The 19,394-nt window shown below is 46.8% G+C and overlaps 2 protein-coding genes across 7 annotated transcripts in view; one reads left to right on the forward strand and one right to left on the reverse strand.

The window, feature by feature from the left end:
* The window catches only part of KDELR1 (KDEL endoplasmic reticulum protein retention receptor 1), a 123,810-nt gene that overhangs the window by 69,470 nt on the left and 34,946 nt on the right, over window positions 1-19,394 (forward strand). The window lies entirely within an intron of this gene.
* Window positions 1-19,394, reverse strand: part of GRIN2D (glutamate ionotropic receptor NMDA type subunit 2D) — a 57,039-nt gene that overhangs the window by 24,521 nt on the left and 13,124 nt on the right. Inside the window, exons 2-4 of the mRNA XM_083710229.1 lie at window positions 4,497-4,918; window positions 3,298-3,890; window positions 988-1,130 (exon numbers count right to left, since the gene is read on the reverse strand). Coding sequence (XP_083566355.1) covers window positions 988-1,130; window positions 3,298-3,890; window positions 4,497-4,895 — 1,135 coding nt within the window. The 5' untranslated portion in view covers window positions 4,896-4,918. The remainder of the gene's footprint in view (window positions 1-987; window positions 1,131-3,297; window positions 3,891-4,496; window positions 4,919-19,394) is intronic.

Raw genomic sequence — 19,394 nt, forward strand, 5'->3', positions numbered from 1 at the left:
GCCTATATTTTGTTTATTTGATATTTATATTCCATCTTTCTCCCAAGTTGGAATACAAGGTGGCTTACAACATTTAAAAAACATCAGTGATAAAATACAGAGTGATAAAAACAAACTAGCTAAAAACTAGGATGTATTTTGATAGGCTAGGGAGGTGTTGCTTCACTGGCAAAAACGGTGAAGCTGGCGAGCACAAGACAGGGCTTTTTTGGTGGTGGCCCACAGCTGTGGAACTCACTTTCCAAATGGCTTACACCTTGTTCAGGCATTTAAGGAAGCCCTCTAGACCTTTTCCTTGACTACGACCCTCAACTAAAGCTTTAAATGACTTAACCAGAGCAACTTTCTTTAGTAGCATCATGTGCCCACATAGCTATTGTTTCTGTATCGTTTCTTTTGATGTTCTTACTTTGGGAGGACATGTGTAAAATATGCAACTTATAAATACTTTTAATTAAACAAAATTAGCCAAATAGATACCTTGTGTGAGGACTCGGTGGATGGGCTTTGCTCACAGCTAAGGGCTCAGCAATTGCCAAAATGAGATTCAGGAATGAATCCACCACCCCTGCCAGACTGGTTGCCTTTCCCTGTAGGGTTTGGCTTGATGTGTAAGAAATTTACATTACTTTGCTCCTCTGGCTGCTTTTTTGTTGGGCACTTGCGATCTCTGATTGTTTCATGGTGCCATCAGGACTGTGAGAGGCTTTCTGTGGAGTGCTGGCATGTGAACGGCTGTGCCTTATAGCAGGGGCTTGAGACTCAGCGCCCTCTCAGCTCTTTCTGTTTATAGCCCTTGGACAGTTCTCCAAACACACTCCATCTCCCGAATTCACACTTGCCCCATAATTACCCCATGATAACAGTCCACCTGCCCCAAACATCAACCTTGCCACAATTCCACCAACTCACATGGACTACGACCTGTCCAAACTTTTTTTCACCCCCTCGCCTTGACTCATCAACTTTCCTCCCCAACCCAACCACCTTCCCCCAAAACCTCCCTCAAACTCACCACCTCCCAGGTTCGGTTTTTGCTGAGGGAGATCACAGCCAAGGATGGATTGATGAGGTACCCATCCTCATTAAAGGAGAAATCCTTCTCACCCCAGGTAACATTCATGAAGTACCTGCGAAGAGGCATGATGGAAGCTCTTCAGTGTCAGTCTAGAGCCCACTTTCCATATGCTGCCCTCGCAGCTTCACTCCCCCTCATTTTGCCATCCCCCTCAAGCCTGACCCACAGGGCACTGGTCTAGTATTTCAGATGCAGCTGTGGATCAGGACTTGGAAATTGAGAAGGGAAAAGCCCTTTTGGAATCAGGCCCATTTTGAAAGGGGAGGCAGGGTATTGAGTGAGGGTGGATGGTGTGCGAAGGTAGGTAACTATGGATGAGGTGCGGGGTGTAACTGGATATATGGGGAGGTGGTAGGAAGGAATGGTATGCAATTACCGTATTTTCCGCTCTATAGGACGCACTTTTCCCCCTCCAAAAATGAAGGGGAAATGTGTGTGCGTCCTATGGAGCGAATGCAGGCTCCTTGGCTTCGCCGCGACGCGCCTGTCCTGGAAGCCAGAGGAGGAACAGAAGGGTCTCCTTCGGTTCCTTCTCCAGCTTCACTGAAGGGCGCTGCACCTTCTCCCTCTCTGCGCAGCGACTCTCCTGTGAAGGAGGGGCGCTGCGCAGAGAGAGAGAAGGCGCAGTGCCCCTTCAGCGAGGCGTCTGTCCTGGCTTCTGCTTTAGTCCTGCGCAGCCTCTTTGGGCAGGGGGAGCCTTCATCCCGCTGCCCTGAAGAGGCTTGGCGCGGTTACCCCAGAAGCCAGAACAGCCACACGGTATCCCAGAAGCCAGATCCCTCTTGCTGTTCTGGCTTCTGGGGTTCAGAATAATTTTTTCTTGTTTTCCGCCTCCCAAAACTAGGTGCGCCCTATGGTGCGAAAAATACGGTAGTGGGAAGCAGAGCTAGCGAAAGAGCTGGATGCAGGCCAGATTAAAAACATGCTGGAAGCCTATGCTATGTCAAGTTTAAAAGGCCCCATAATACTGTGTATTATTCTAACAGAAAGGACAATGAAAATAAAAGTAATAAACTTTTATATTTGTATATATAACCCGTACATAGGCAAGGTTACAACTGAAAACTAATAATCTATCTCGCAATAAGCCTATTTGCATATGTAATTTATTTAAATGAAAACACCTTCTGATTTCTGACTTAGCAAGAGTGGTCACACACACACTGTTTAGCCCTTTCTAAATGGAGGAGCCAAACAACATGTGTTGTGTGTGTTCTGCATGGGACATAAAATTTAAACCATTTATGGGGTTTTTTAAAGGCAGAGTCATTGAAATTGGGGGGTTGTATTTGCGAGGCCCTTAACTGTAGATTAACCAGTGTGGTGTAACGGTTAGAGTGCTGAACTGTGACCCAGGAGACGAAGGTTCAAATCCCCACTCAGCCATGAAGTTCACTGGTGACCTTGGGCCAATCCTTGGAATATAAAGGTGGTATATAAATGTAAAGAAATATATGTATATATAGCTTTTGTGTAAATCCAGCACTGGCTGGATGTTGGTGCATAGGGTGAGTGGATATATAGGGATTCATGAACCCCTGGCTCCTGCTCAGATGAAGACAGAGGCTCTTACTTGAGAGAAAGGAAGAGGTGTCCTTGCAGAACTGTTGGCTGTGCAGATGCTCACTGCATAGGGGAGGATTTCCCTTTCCCCAGTGACAGCAGTGCTGCTGGGTCTTCAGTGACCAGGTTATGCTCTCCCCACCTGACTCAGGTTTCTCTACCACTAGTGGGTTGGCTAACACTCTTCCCAGATTCAATTGTTGTGCTCCTTTTCCCAGGAAGGGACGTAGGAGTCCAGCTTCCTCATCTGGAGCAGCCATATCCTGGGAGAAGTACCTGCCTCCTCCTGCCTTTGTCATCCTGCCTGCCCCGGTCTCAGCCCCCTGCCAAGTCACCCCCTGTTCCCTCTCTTCCTCATGCTCAGCCTGGCATTCCACTCCTGCGCCCAGTGGCGCATAAGGACTCATGAGAAATGGAGATAAGGAAGCAAGGCGAAAGTCAAAATGGCTGAAATGGATGTGAAGAGGAACAAGTTAGGAATGTAGGAAGCATGCTTTGAGGAACAGATTTGCAAATGAAGAAAGGAATGGGAGGGGAGGAGGGTATGGCGATAAGTCAGATCTGCTATACATCCCTTGTGGACAACAGCACTTTCTTTTGCTCTTGATTCCACCCCCCTTCCAGGCAAAATCCCCCCAGCCTCTTTCCCTGCTGACCGATGCAGGTTCTCGTTGATCTGGGTGAGATTGGGTGCCCGGCAATCATTGTTGAATTTTGGAACTGAGCCGTAGACTTGGAATAGGGCCTCTGCCCCCTTGGCAATGATGGCTACACCATTTTGAACCCTGTGGTAGAGATCATCTTTCCATCCTGCTGAAAGCACCATGAAGAGACCCTCGGGCAGTTCCTCCGGCATGTACTCAGTTCTACCAAAGTTGGCACCTGCCATGAACCAGATATACCCGGGGCCTGTGAGCTTCACTTCACGGGCTGCACGGAAGATGCTTTCTGCTTCTTCACGGGAGCAGTAGAGAAGGCAGATGCGGGCATTTATTTCCCGGAGCTGGCGTTTGAGGCGGGCCCCGTCTGGGTCATCAGTGAGATTAAGGGTCACAGTGCTGCGGCGCTCCCAACCAATGAAACTGCTGTCAGTCAGGACCTCAATGTAATCTACAAAGTCTTCATAGCCGGGAAACAGTGTCGTGATGACAGCAAATGCCGTCCAATCGTACTGTTCCAGGACCTCAAACATCACTTGCAATTGCTGTTTGGTCGAAGAACCTAATTGTAGAAAGGTTGATCCTTTCTCCTGGATTTAGGAGGGAGCAAAAGACACAAGGGTGATAAGTGCTACCTATTTGCCATCCCATTATAGGTCTACTCTCTGATTTCTACCTCTCTCCTGTCATGGGAGAGCTTTCAGAATAGTTTTAGTTGGGGAATAAAGGTTGGCTTTTAGTTCCAGCAAAACATTTTCCACCTCTGTACACCATACAAATAATTCCAAAAGTGCTTGCATGCAGAAAAGCATTATGCTGAAATTGTCCTCCTCTCTGAACTGCTGATGCCCATCTAACCTTGAAAAAGGGGTCATAGTATGAGCTTGTGTGACATATCTATTGTTATCTTCAGCCCTCCCAGTGTCCCTACACCAAAGCCCCTCAATTAAGTGCCTGCCTTGCACTTAATGAAAAAAAAATCTTGATCAAAGTATCCAAAATTCTGCACTAAGATAAAGGCAAGTTCTGCACTATCTGTATGCAAATTAAGCAGATTAGCATCAGTGAGTAAATGTTTGTAATAGATTCAGGTTGTATAATTTTATGAAGTGCAGAATTTAAAATAGTTACACATAATCTGGGCAGAGAAAAACACAGGATATGAGAGTGAACATAGACAGAATAAATCACTTTACCTTGGGTGTAAGAACAATGGCTGATCCTCCGTTGATGCCAATGATGGGAACAGAGGTCTGTGCTGAGATGAAGTCCAGGATCTGGGCCACAGCCTCTGTACGTGTATCATCCTCAAAAACCACACCATGGATGTGCAGGGAGGAGAGAACGTCACAGAGCCGCACAATGAGGCTGCGCGGGTTGGTGTCATTCAGAACCACAGGGATGGGGTTGATCTCCATTGAGAAGTTGCGGAAGTCCTCGGGCGAGAACCGGGCACTCTCTTGCGTGTAGGTGGAGCCACTGAAAATGATGGGGATGTTGATGGTCCGCCGCCGCAGGTCCAGGAAAGGGCTGGCACAGGCCAGAGCCATAACAAAGAGCATCCTAGCAGCGGGGGTGCCCGGGGGCAGGCTCATCTCGCAGGGCCTCTACGTTCCCCCTGGAAGTGGTTGGGAGAGGAAGGAAAGAACAGGCAAAGAGAAAGGGAGGCTTAAAAAGTGAATCAGGTGATGAGCCACTTTGGTGGCAGGGCAGAGGGAGTAGCATAGAATCAAGTCTCCCTCCCCAGTTGGCCTGAAAACAAACTAAGCTGTTGCTCACCTGTGTGTAAACATGCTCACCTGTGCACAAATACACTCACACTGCTTCTGCCTGCCACCCCATGCACCTTGCTACATGAATTAGCTCAGGGTTAGGAGAAGAAGGAAAGTGAGAAGCCATTGGATTTGTAGAAGGAAACCATTCTCTCTCCTGCCTGCATATTTCCCACATTCTCATCCCCTCAAGATCAGAGCTTGTGGAGCAACTATAGGTGAGCAAATGGCTCACCTCAGGGGGCTGCATATGGTGTCTGGGTTGCTAGTTGCTAACCCTCTGTACTGCACTGCTTCGACAGAGCTCCTGTCAACCAGTGGGAAGGCCCATCTGCTGCTTTTTGGATGCCAATGGTTTAGGTTTTGGCAGCCAGAGCTCTGCCGGAGCTGCAGGTCATTGGAGTTGATCTTTGGAGGAGAGGGCAGAACAGCATCTTTGCATAGGTATGCCTTAGAATTATCATGGTATATAAAAAAAAAGAATTATCATGGTATGTGCCACAATACATGCTTTTTTCATTAGCTGTGCGAAGTTGACCAAGAAAGTTACAGGTTAAAGACACCCCGTGGTATGAAACCCCTGGAAGCCTCTGAATGGGAAGGCAGATCACCTCAAGAAAAAGTCACAACCCTAAGCAGGAGCTTACCTCTTCCACGGCAACTCCCATAGGCACCACCTACATCTTCCCTGCTTGCTGTTATGGCCTCCCAACCTAAACAAGGGCTTTGAATAACAGACCATCTTCTACAAATTCCTGCCTTTCAATACCTCACTTTTCTCCAGCGTATTCAACACCTGCCCAATCCAGATACATTCCCTGTGACAAGATAAACATACCAGCAATACCCTTTCCTTCCTTACATTTACTGAGTTTTGGCAGTGCTGTGAGTTGGGAGGGACCCACAGGTCATTGGAGGGCAACATTTTAACCCCTGGAAGAGAGATATTGGGGTCTTGAAGAGGAAGAGTTGAGGCTCTGGTGAGGGTCATGGAAAACAGGAACGACTTGGCAAAGTCATACATCTTTGTCATTCAAGCATTTGGACAGAGATTCATAGGATAAACATTATCTCAGAAAACCAATGTCTTTAATCTTTTCATCCATTAATCAGTCAATGCTCTCCGCCCTCTTCATTCCACATAAGCAGGGGAGATGTTTGACCCAGGGAGAACGCTGTATGATTTGGCCAAAGAAATGACTCTTCCCAGCAGCAAGCTTTAAATTGAAAATGTAGAGGAACGGGAAGGGCCATTTTATCCAGGAAAAACGTGTCAAGTTCCTCAAACACCAGCCAGTAGAACACCAGGATTTCAGCTGTTGGTTTGGCCAGATGTCACTATGCTGAGCCAGATGTCAGGAGCTCATCCTGCCCTCCATTTATCCTCCATGGGCCAATTATTAGTCAGAATAGACAACTGAGTGAAGTGCAGAGGTGGGCACTAAATGAAACCAGTCGCAGATACAGTGGACTTAATGTGTTGGTTTCACCTCACCCAGCACCCTCAATGCATTTATTTTTCTCCACTTGCTATAATTCCAGTTCTCTCAGTGCTTTCGAACTGCTAGGTAGGCCGGAGCTGGGACCGAAAGACAGGAGCTCACCCCGCCGCGGGGATTCGAACCGCCGACCTTTCGATCGGCAAGTCCTAGGCGCTGAGGCTTTAACCCACAGCGCCACCTGCGTCCCTTAGACAGTCCTTCTACATATTGATAAAAACCCACTCAGATTATTATTATTTATATCCTGGCCAGCTCTAGGGCAGATTCCCAAATTATTTATCAGAGTGAGCCTGACTCCCTACCTGTCATTGGTTCCAGTAGCATCACACAAGGCAAGAGGTTCATGTACGGTGGGTGTGTTACCCTCATTCTGCCACACTACCCTCAGGAGGTTATTCCAACACATGTGCGTGGTCCTGTCCCTCTTTGCCTGTGACTGGCACTATTTCCATTTCATTTCATTTTTATTTGTCAGCCACGAGCAGCCAAATCCCACTCCAAATCCCACCAGAATTGGCAGTACAGATCTGCTCATTGGTTGGCAGCTATACAAATCTATACACTAAGTTCCCCCCCCACACACACACACTACGAAAAAATAAAATAAAAAAATCACAATCATAGCATGCAATAAGAGAGTTCCAAATTACTCAAGGAATCAAACCAAGTTGCTGGCTGCAGGCAGAGCCTCCTCAGAGCACTTATCAATCAGCTGGAGGGGAGATGAATTCCTGTATGGCTCTTTAATTAGACTCCTGGTTTGTCTGTTTTATGGTAGTATTGTGGGTGTGACCCAGACCCAGAGGCTGCATAAAAAGCATGTGTTGTGATAATGATGAACTGTGTGGCCAGGAGAATCATGTGGTTCACTTCTTGCTGAAGTGGAATCCTTCCCATTGAAGGGTGTGATTGCATTTTGAATGCTCCCATCCATAATAATCTGTTGGCATATAAAAAAAATGAGCATGTCAAGGAGAACGGCTCTAGCCTATTCTTTCCCAGCATGTTTATTATTTATGTTCCAGGGGGAGAGGGAATAATATTTCCGAGGAGGGACAGTGAGTATTCAGATATGCAATTCCCCACTTGCAGGCTGAAGTGGCACAGTCCAGCAAAAGCTGCCATATACAGTTCTGCTGCTTATATAGCTTGGCTTTTTGGCCATAAGTACGATGCAAAAACTATCGAGCGGGTCCTTGGTGAAAAATTCTAGTGGGGTGTTCCCCATTCAAACATTCCTTATGGACAATTCTTGATGCCCCAAAGGAATTGAGGTGGAGGTGGGAGGGAGAAGGGAAGGGAAGCAGATAAAGATCTATACTGTCAGCAACCAAAATAAAACCTTCCATTACCTAGTCTCCCACTATGCCTCTAAAGTGAGCACTGAAATCCCTTGCACACTGTCCACACTTCCAGGGACTTTGGATCATTACATGTCACCTTAGCATATGTATGTTTCCAAGCCCACATTTGCCAAAGCAATATGAATGTGGAGGGCCGGGGGGGGGGCATCAGCATTAAACAATCACAAGGAGTGGGGGTTCTTAAACGTCTCATGCCTAAAGATGCCCCCCCCCCCCGCAACCCTCCCAGCTGGTCTTACTTTCAGGCCCAGAACCCAGCTGGAATAAACTAGTGTAAAAATAGCCAGGGGTGCACTTGATGGGAAGAACGCGGGATACAGGCCAGGTTCAACATCCCCCTCCTTCCCCTCTGATGCTCTATCCCCACATCAGGGCCACCCAAGACATTTTGCTGCCTGAGGCAAGGGATAAGATGGTGGCCCCTTCTGCAGATAAAATCTAAGTAGACGCCAATGGCAGTTGTCTCTTGACTTCAACATAGGTGGTAGGGCAGCATCTTCCACTGCGCTGGGGGGTAGCAAGTTAACTTAGAGCAGTGACTCTCAAATATTTCCCCCCATTCACCACTTGAAAATTGTTGAGAGCCTTGGTGGACCACTTAATGATCTTTCTACCTGTTGTAGCCATTGTAATGTGCAGTGCTAGATGCTGCATGGTTACAAAGCAAGCCTTCTAACATGTGGTTCCACCCTCAGAGAACCATCTTTTAAAAAACTAATTAAACAATTAACCATTCCATACAAACCCCTATCATAGGACAAGACATTACAAAGAAAGAGTCTTATTTTGCCTATGCTAATTTTAATTAGGGCTTACACCGCTCATTAGACCACTTTATTTGGTCTTTCAACATCAAAGCTCTCTCAGAATGCTCATTTTGAGATGTCAGAAACCTTTAAGCTGCTGCATATTCTGTTCATCTTTTACTCTGGGCAAGGTGATGACATCCCTCCCATCTTACCAACTAATGTAGCTCACCTAAGAGGAGTCTATTGAATTAGATTCTCTCCCCCAGGACTGGCTCAAGTTTCTTTTCATATTTATTATCATTTAAACAGCATGTTTTAACTTGCTTTAAATCTTTAGTATGTTTTGTCTCAAAACAATCCCCTGAAGTAAATCATTAGCACGCTTGGCAACCTCAAGAGACCCTTCATAAGTTACAGTCCCCCACCCCCATGAAGATAAAACCCGCATAGGGAAAAATGTGTATTCCAGCATGTGTGAAATGAAGTGCAAGTGTTTAAAATAAAATGATTGCGTCATATTCCAGCTAGAATGAGGTACACACATTTTTTCTGCTTGGCAATTCTTTACATTACTTTAATTATGAGTCAAGTACTTGGGACGAGGAAGTGGAACCTTCAAGGTCAGGGAGAGGAACTTGTCTCTCTTTCTTCCCTGAAAAAAAATGTACAGATCCTTCACAGTTTAGGAGCTCTCTATAAAAAACCACAGAAAACCTCTTATAGATGGATGTGAAGGTAAAATATGGTACTTAGGCTGGAGCAAAAACTACTGGAGGCAAGAAAGAGCAACAGCAAGGATGCTTTCTAAACAAACAAAAGGGGGGGGGAAATAATAAGGGTGATTTGTTTAGAAGCAATGCAGTGCACAGTGGTGTTTTGCTTGTCATACCCATTCTGAGAAATAAACTTGCTGCATAGGATAATAAGAGGCAGTAAAGACCTGTTCTCTAACATTTGTACTGAGACAATTGGAACAACATGACCAGATACAATTGTAGTTAAGTCCCTGGAGGCTGTATGTTTTGCTCTTTTTTGAAGAGTTGAATGGTCAAGAAGATTGCCCATAATGTCCACATTAAAAGGTGGACTCTAGTCCATGAAAGCTTATGCTGTAATAAATCTTTTGCTCTTTTAAGGTGCCATAAAACCTTAGTTGTTTTTTGCTGCGACAGACCAACACAGATATCCTTCTGGAAATCATTACTGTACATTGAAAATGGCAGCCAGATCCCCTCCTCACTTTCAGAAGTTACCTTGTTTCCCAAAGCAGACTGCGACAAGGATGCCAATGGGACACCTCACCAAGTTGCGGTGAGGATCAAAGAGATGGACAGATAACTGCAAAACCCTTCACACATACTAAGTGCTATGGGGATTATAGTTTATAATAATATGGTCACCACCTGCCACATTTAGGAAAATCCTATGCCAAGTATGTTAATTATGTGCCGCTCTAATATGCAAATTAGATATGGCCCTCTGGCTCATGATATTATTTTGATGCAGTCCGCAGTGTTGAACAAGTTTCTGGCTCCTGGTCTATTGCCACCTGGCAAATTCGCTAGTCACAGTAGGGAGAAAAACCAACAGGCTAAAGCCCCACTGAGGACAACAGCGCCAACAGATATTTCCCTGCAGTAAAATAGGCAAAATTGCATCAGACTCTTGCCAAATCCAGGCATTTTGAATTCAGAAGGTTAACCAGGGAGGTTTTGTCCAAGCTTATCTGAAAACGGATCGCAATCTGCTTTGGTGTCCATGCCTAGAATGCTGGATCTGTCAGATATTTTCTTTTATTGAGATTTGTACTAGAATGCTGCCTCTCTTGCCATTTGTGCTCCAAAGCAACTGCTTCTTGCTGCTTTGTGGTAAGGCCAGCCTTTGGTATGGTTGATTTCCCCAAGTCCATAATAAGGGACTACAAACCTGAAACAGAAAATGCAAACTGACTTACCATTTGATCTCAGACCAGAATTCCCTCTGGCCAGACTATCTCGTCACTGTGACCCAAAGGATAATAGGAAGGCCTGGTGTTCTGCAGGTGAACCGCCTTTCAGGTGATGGCCTCAGTGGCTGTAAGCTTCTGACTGTGCAGTTTGGAGAAGCACCGGGAATGGCTCCCGAAACCCATGTGAGCTCTTTCCCACTCAGTGAATATAAAGCCAAGATTGGATTCCACTAGTTCTCCTTCCCCTTAATGATACGCTTGCCCCATGGGAAGTTGTCATAATCTATACCCCAAAAATCTATAACATATGTCCTCACACTTTCCATGCTACCTGCTGTCCTGATTCCTTCCTGACTAATCTTTCACAAGCAATAGTAAAAGCTGAAAGCCTTGTTATTGCTTCATTCACTTGGCAGATCAAGGAAGTTGTCAGTTACCCTGGCAGATGATGTTATTCTTCCTTCTCTTGGAGGGGTGTGTGTGTGGAGTCTGGCAGATGATGTTATTGTTCCTGCTTTGAAAAAAGGCTCTGTTTTCCTCCCACTCCTGTTTCACTACACCACTGCCTGGACCTCTCCAGCCACCTTAATGCCACTTTCCCCACCTTGTCCCCTGCCTGCCCTTGCCTGCTTTTGTGGTTGACAGTTCCACTCTGGATTTCTCATACATTCCAGAGTGCCCACTATTGGTTTATGTTAACGTGTGTCACATTGGCTCAAGGCTCCCACCACCACCCACCACCCTGGAGTGTATAGTCAGCTGGTCCTTAGAGGCTGCTGCTATGACTTATCCTCCTAAATTGGTCTTCATGCCCAGAAGCATCCTCTGACCTGGGTACCCCAAGAACCACTAGGCAAACCATCAAAGTCCTCCCTCACACTCCTCATTGAGCTGAATACGCACCTGCTCCCCAAACCAGGTCATTGCCCCTTTAAAATGCAAAGCCTCCATCAATGGCTACCGGTCATGATGGCTATATGCTGCTTCCAGAATTGGAGGCAGTAGGCCTCTGATTATTAGTCGCTAGGGAACAGCAGCAGGAGTGCTGTTGGTTTAACTTCCTGCTTGTGGCTTCTCATAGGCATCTGCTTGGCCTTTAGGGGGAACAGAATGCTGGACTTAGATGGGCCTTTGCACTGATTCAGCAGGGTTCCTCTTACTTCCTGTATCACAAGGACTGAGCATCCCATATTTTCCCTGATCAGGGCACTAATCTTGTCCAAAGCACAGATAATAGACTGATCCTGAATGGAACATACCATGTGGTTCTCTGCTTCATCTATCTGGGATCTGAAGAGGCATTTCTTGGCACCAGTGGTTGGGTCTCAAGGTCTACACATCCATACATGCCTCATTGTTGTCCACCACATCATGCTTCTTTTTTGTATGGACTGCATTCCTGGACTTAGACAGGACCTGGAAATCAGACTCTGAACATGCCTGATTGCCCTAAACCCAATAGAGATGGGTTTTCCAACTGTGGCTTGTCACCAGCCTACTGGTGGAGGTTGCCCTGTACAGGTAACCTGCTTGAGGTCAGTTTAGAGGTCTGACTTCCTTGCTACCAGTGCATAGATCTCCATCCCGACATGCTCCTCCCATAGTCCTGTTTGTAATCCTGGCAATAGCATGGTGATTGTCAATTGGCTCCCTAGGGCAAGCTGATTGAAGGGGGGCATATAGCAGCTGCTGAACTGGGCAGAAATGTGGGGATAATTCCTACCAGGTGTTTGCTGAGAAGGGAACATTACACAAATCCCTGGCACAGAGCTTGCTTGTCATCCCCATCTCCTCTGGGCTCTGATCTACCTGAGAAGCTGTGATACCAGCAGGGGAACCAAATGGTGCCAAGGCAGGAAGTACCAGGATATAGAGCCTGGACAGCAGGTGCCAAATGCCCATGACTGGTGACTGGGGAGGAAGCTAGAGAGAGGCACACTCTGTATGTAGATGCAAGCATACACAGAGCCCCACATACTGCAGATGACTATATAGATACATAGGTGCACGCTCCCGCTCGCGCTCTCTCTCTCTCTCTCTCTCTCTCTCACACACACACACACACACAGGCTCCCTCCATTGCAGCAATGCAAATTTTGTAAGTGTGGCCCCAGCCATCTCCATCAGCACCCAGTAACATGAACACCACCCTTGCCTGCTCATGCACACTGACCCATGCATCCAGGGATACCATTATTTGGTTCGGTTTTGCCTTGATCATCTCTTTTAGAAAATCACACTAGCTGTTCTGAGCATTATTAATGGAAAAGTGGAATGGCAATATTTTGTAGCAAAACAGAAAACCACACTCTCGTCCAAAGGGAAAGTCAGTCTCTCTCTCTCTCTCTCTCTCTCTCTCTCTCTCTCTCTCTCTCACACACACACACACACACACACACACACACACCAGCCCATGTGGCCCAGTGGACAACGAACAGGACTCAGGAGTCCTCAGCCTGTTCCTGCTTAGACCAAAAATATCTGGGCAAGTTCCTTTTGTCCTCAGTTTTGCCTTCTGTCAAATGGATCGACCTCACAGACAGGCTTACAGTTATCCACTTGCCTGGTTGCCTCCAGGTTGTTAACAAGGCAAATGCACACAGGCTGTAGGGACAGGGCTACGTGTGACTTTATTCACCATCATTCTTATCCTGAAGAGTTACTGGCAATATAATGTTAGTGAGGAAACAATGATAGAACAGTATTTAACTCATGGAGTGGGCACACTCCCTCCCTCTCCCCCCACGCCCGGATTGGTGCCCTTTCCTCTGTAGCTTGAAGAGGGGAAAGAGAGCCTCCCATTGACTCCTTGTGCCAGGAAGACAGCAAAGCACAGCAACAACTCTGTCTCACTTGACAAGGGGGCATCATTTCTGAAGCTGCAAATACGAGCTCACAGTGGAAGCTGTGATAGGGCAAGAGAAGCAGCAGCAAAGAGCAGTAGGTGAGGCATGGATAGGAGGGGAGCGGAGAGGGACAGGAAGCTCCAGTATTGAGAATTATTTGCAGCACTGCTCACAGGGTGTTGGTGGAAACAATAAAAACCATCAGGAACATTAAATGTGTTATACACATGCCAGACAGTAAATATATATAGGTGAAGCTTTCTAAACATCCACAAACAGCAGTGAAGCTTTTTGCAGGTTCCCATGGAGCAGGCATCCAAGCATTGACACTTGCGTATTAATATTGTTCTTCATTAAATTTATATCCTGTTTCAGCATAACTGCTCCAGGCCACTTACAGTCACAAAAATCACATATTACGAAGTTATACAACTCCCAATAAAACAGTAAATAATTACCATAAAGACCAAAATAGAAACCAGTGCCTTAAAACAAGCAGGAATGAAGCAGGTCAGATAGTGCTTAATTCCCAGTTTGGAAATACACGGCTAAAGAAGAACACTTTATGCCTATTTGTCAGGGAACCCTTCTTACATTTATGCTGAGCTCCCTAACACATCAAATTATAACCACACCTCAGACTAACACACAGACACAGTGCATTTTTACGCCACGCATGACAGCCAAACACTTTTCTGAGGAGGCATAGGTGCAAAGGCACAACAGTGCCGCTATGCAGTAACATCTCTCTTCATATATCCAAACGACAATCGTAAGATCACTTCATATGGATAATTTATCTCTCTTCTCAGCTGCCCCTTTTTTACATACTTCATTGCAGGGGTTTAGAATGTGGCGAAATGAGAAGTTTTCCCTCCGCTGCTGCAGTAGATCATATGTGGAATGTCCAGGCCAATCTGCGTTACTAGTTGCAGGAGAGAGCCAAGCAACCATCAGGATTCTGAGGTTGCTTCCATGCCAGGGCCCTAAGCTTAAAGGTAAAGGTAAAGGTACCCCTGCCCGTAGGGGCCAGTCTTGACAGACTCTGGGGTTGTGCGCCCATCTCACTCAAGAGGCCAGGGGCCAGCGCTGTCCAGAGACACTTCCGGGTCACGTGGCCAGCGTGACATCGCTGCTCTGGCGAGCCAGAGCCGCACACGGAAACGCCGTTTACCTTCCCGCTGGTAAGCGGTCCCTATTTATCTACTTGCACCTGGAGGTGCTTTCGAACTGCTAGGTTGGCAGGCGCTGGGACCGAGCAGCGGGAGCGCACCCCGCCGCAGGGATTCGAACCGCCGACCTTTCGATCGGCAAGTCCTAGGCGCTGAGGCTTTAACCCACAGCGCCACCTGCGTCCCTAAGCTTAGCACAGCTGAAAAGCCCTGCTTTTCCGCAATTGGATAGAAACAGATTTTAAACAGCTTCCACAGACGCTCCATTCAATCAGATTATTTTTAAATGCCTAAAATATACTAATCACCAATTAAAAATAAAGCAGGTTCTCCCCACACAGCCTTACTATCTGAAACAAGCAAACTCAGGGACAAGTTATTAAAGTCGCATAATTGTTCTTATAATTGCCAGCTTGAATGGAAACAGTTCAGAGCGAGAATGAACCAAATGCCAGCTGGCCCCACAGGCTAACCGATGATGTGGGCCTCTCTGCCCCGTGGGCCTCTCAACAGCAGTGTTGCTGCCACTTAACAGGCCAAGATGGGCATGGGGTGGCAAGGTTAGGTCTGTGCATTGGATTGGTACCACCAGTGGGCCTGCACAGCCCCAACCTTGTCACCCCCATCCTGGTAATGCCACTTTTGGGAGGGCAGCACCACCGCACTGGCCACTCTCTTCCTCTGCTGCAGCCAGGTGGAATGGCAGCTCAAAGCTCAGGACAGTGTAGCACTGTACAGTGGTACCTCTGGTTATGTACTTAATTCGTTCTGGAGGTCCGTTCTTAACCTGAAACTCTTCTTAACCTGAAGCACCACTTTAGCTAATGGGGCCTCCCACTGCTGCAACGCAATTTCTGTTCTCATCTTGAAGCAAAGTTCTTAACCCGAGGTACTATTTCTGTAACCTGAAGCATATGTAACCCAAGGTACCACTGTATTATGCAGGAATGCACTTCTCCGTGGTTAGGATCCTCCCATCATGTTTGCTCACAAGTAAGTACTATTCAGTAAGTCCTCTAGATATCATTGGACTCCCAGCTCCCACCAGCCCCAGCCAGCAAAGCCAGTGGTCAGGGATGATGGGAGTTGTAGTCCAGCAGCATCTCTGGAGGTGGGGAGAGGACGGCACAGGCTCCACATCCCTTCAGCAGAGGATACCAGCAACATTAATTAAAAGTTTCCTCCTTGTACATTCAGCCTGCTTTATTTTTTTTTCCTGATGAGGGTTGATGGGGGAGTAGTGATGAATAGCCTCTTAATTGTCCCTTGAATATCCTCTCTGATTTGCTTCAGTGTCAGAGTCTGTTCTGATAGGGGAGACCTTAATTATTGATTTCCTTTCATTATTCCCCCCACTTCATTTTTATAGTGAAATAGCTATATATAAAGCCTCCCCCACCCCACCCCAGAACAGAAATTAGCACTGGAGCAAATCCAAGAGACTATCCAAGTGGCAATTACGATGCATGGGAGCAGATTAAAGGTGTATTAAAGGCTATTCACCTCTAATCTGCTCCCATGCACATCAGGAAGCAATAAAACAGGATGAACCTGTAAATAGGAATCCTTTAATTTAAGACAAATAGGGACTTAAAACAGGGGGGAGGGGACAAGTGGCCCTCCAGATGTTGCTGGACTACAGCTCCTGTCAGCCACAGCCAGCATAGCCAGGGATGATGGGAGGTGTAGTCCTGCAACATCTGGAAGGCCATTGGTTCCCCATCCCTTGACTGAAAAGCAGTTGCAGTTGGTGCGGTGGGGCAGAGCCACAGAGACGCCCTCCCTCTGGCACCACTGCAGCTTACCCGGGCAAAGTTGGGGCAAAGAGAAGGTCCAGGTCGCACAGACGCACCAGCAGGAGCACAAGTCCGGTTCTGCCAGTGCATCTGTGCAGCCCTAGTCTTGCCCATGCTAAGCCCCCCCCCCCCCCGTCCCAGCTCCCTCAAGGTAAGCTGCGGTGCTTCTGGTGGCAGGAGGGCTCCACTGCTGCTTAAGTCTCAGTACTGCTTTGCCTGACAAACTAGATCAGCGGCGGCTGCTACAATTAAGTTTTATTACCAAAAATAATGATGATGATGATCACAGATCAGGTCTGAAGAAACATGGGAAGAAAACACCGGGATTCAACAGAAAGACAAAGATGTCTGGATGCTCAGTGAAAAGTGAATGATCCAAAGATGGCAGTTCCAGATAAAAGGGCTGCTGTGTAAGCAATGTGAGTTAATTTATTTGGAACACAAAGCTATGATCTTGCGATCACCGGGGGCAAACACCCTGCCCCCTACCCTCTAGCTGGCACCACACACTATGTTCCAAAGCCACTGAGCTGTAGCTTCTTCCCATGCATACACATTACTACTACTACTACAGTGGTACCTCGGGTTACATATGCTTCAGGTTACATACGCTTCAGGTTACAGACTCCGCTAACCCAGAAATATTACCTCAGGTTAAGAACTTTGCTTCAGGATGAGAACAGAAATTGTGCTCCGGCGGCGTGGCAGCAGCGGGAGGCCCCATTAGCTAAAGTGGTGCTTCAGGTTAAGAACAGTTTCAGGTTAAGAACAGACCTCCGGAATGAATTAAGTACTTAACCCGAGGTACCACTGTACTTATATATTGCCCTTTATCAAAAGATTCCAAAGTGGTGTACAACATTAAGAACATATTTTATGGAGCACAATAAAAAACATAATAATAGATAGCATCATTATCATCATCATCATATAATCATAATAATAGACACACAAACCTGCTTTAACAGTCCCTAGATTATTTAATGGCCAAAAGCCTGGGTAAAGAGGAATGTTTTTGCCTGGTGCCTAAAGACATGTAATGATGGGACCAGGTGAGCCTCTCTGGGTATTGAGGTCCTGAGCAGTGTAAGGCTTTATAGGTCAACACCAGCACTTTGAATTGGGCCTGGAAACTAATTGGCAGCCAGTGCAGTCAGGCCAGGATTGGAACGTCTCACTAGCAATATCTGGCACAAATCTGCTGGGAAGTATATTGATGGCCACACCGTCTTGAGCACCCAGTGTGTTCTAGTAATTGCTGATTATATGCCAGGATAGTTCCCTTCTTTCCCCACATACTAGGGGCAGGGTTCTGTTAGTCCACTGGCTTTCTTTTCCCTCAGGTGACCCTGCTTTGAGGTTGGCTTGCAGACATCTGCTAGTAAACAGAACAATGACTTTTTCTTTGACACCAGGGTTTTTTAAACTGCAATACCGTATACATAGTTAAAAGCCCTGATGTTAACAACACTCAGGCAAGCAAACATACACATATGTCTGTATTTAGACCATTTCTGTCAACCCACACATTCACCACAGAAGGCTAAATACTGAAATGCATGGGCTTCCTTGGTCTACCCTGGGGCCACATGAAAACAAGGCTTGACACCAGGGTAAGTGGGAATACAAGTATGATCTCAGTTGGAAGAGAGGAGGTTAAGCCCATATATCCCCTGTGCCTCTTTGCTGAGGAGACAGTAATTTCCGCAATCACAGAAGTGTTTCTATTCCTGGGAGTGCAATCAGAAGCCGGCGCTCTGCCCGGCTCATCAGGGCCTTCAGCAAGCAAAGACCCCCCTTCTCCCCCCCCTTCATGCTCCTGTCACCCTACCACTATCAGGAACAGACATGGAGACCATACCATCTTACAGACCCCAAAGAGGGAAAAGAATAAGGGTGGGTGAATAGATATGCCAATGCCAAGTGGTTAGAGAGCTGGTCCAAGAGGCGTCTCTGCCACAGATCACTAGTACAGCCTTGGATAAGTTGTTTTTCCTGCAGCCCTATTTGTCGCATCTGTAAAATGGGACTACTGATAATCTGCTTCCTTGTGGGCTTGTTTGTGAAAGCAATGTAGATTGCAACGTCGGTTTTTTTTAAAGTGCTCTGTAAATTATGAATAGTGAGCAGTGGACAATGTACCCACATGGGGACTAGGAATAAATAGCTGCCCTCTTCCCCTGACCCCCCCCCCCGAGACTCCTTCACATTGGCCAAGATGTGAAGGGTGAAGAGCCAGGTCTAGTGACTAGAGTGTCAAATCCCCACTCAGCCGTTAAACCCATGGACCCCGTGCCTGCCCCCCTTCTCTTTCCCCACTCCCTCACAGGGTTGTTGTCAGTATAAAACAGGGGAGGGAAGAACCACGTACACCAAACAGGGTAAATATATAATAAGAAGAATAAATTCTTATAGAGATGCCACTTCTGTGTAGGAATTAATATGCCCTAGCCCAATGGTTGAGCACCCACTTTGCACAGAGAAGGTTCAGTTCCCAGCCTTTCCACATAGGGCTGGGAGAAAACCCTGCCTGAAATCCTAGAGAGCTGCTGCCAGTCAGTGTAGACAGTGCTGAGCTATATAGTCATCTGGGTCCTGACTCCGTAAAAGGCAGCTTCCTATGTTCCCAGGCCCCCTGCATGTAGGAATTTCACTGTTGCAAAGTAGTCCATAGAATGGACAAAGTCTCAGCTCTTAAATAAATGCATGTGAAATAACACACACACACAGCCAGCTCCTGCCTTTACACCCACACCACATAAAGGCAAGCCGGCTATTGCTGACGCTTTCGCCTGCATTCCACATCCTCCAGAAGACCGCAAGAGGCCTTCCTAATGCTCTGCCCCCATTGCTGTAAGACTTCTGCCCCCACTTCCCTCGCACTGCCTCTTCTCCCCACTCCCTCAATGAGCTTTCCTTTCTTTTCCCTTTTCTTCCTCCTCTCC

Source organism: Podarcis gaigeae, assembly GCF_964106915.1.
Source record: "Podarcis gaigeae genome assembly, chromosome: 13".
Taxonomy (NCBI): Eukaryota; Metazoa; Chordata; class Lepidosauria; order Squamata; family Lacertidae; genus Podarcis; species Podarcis gaigeae.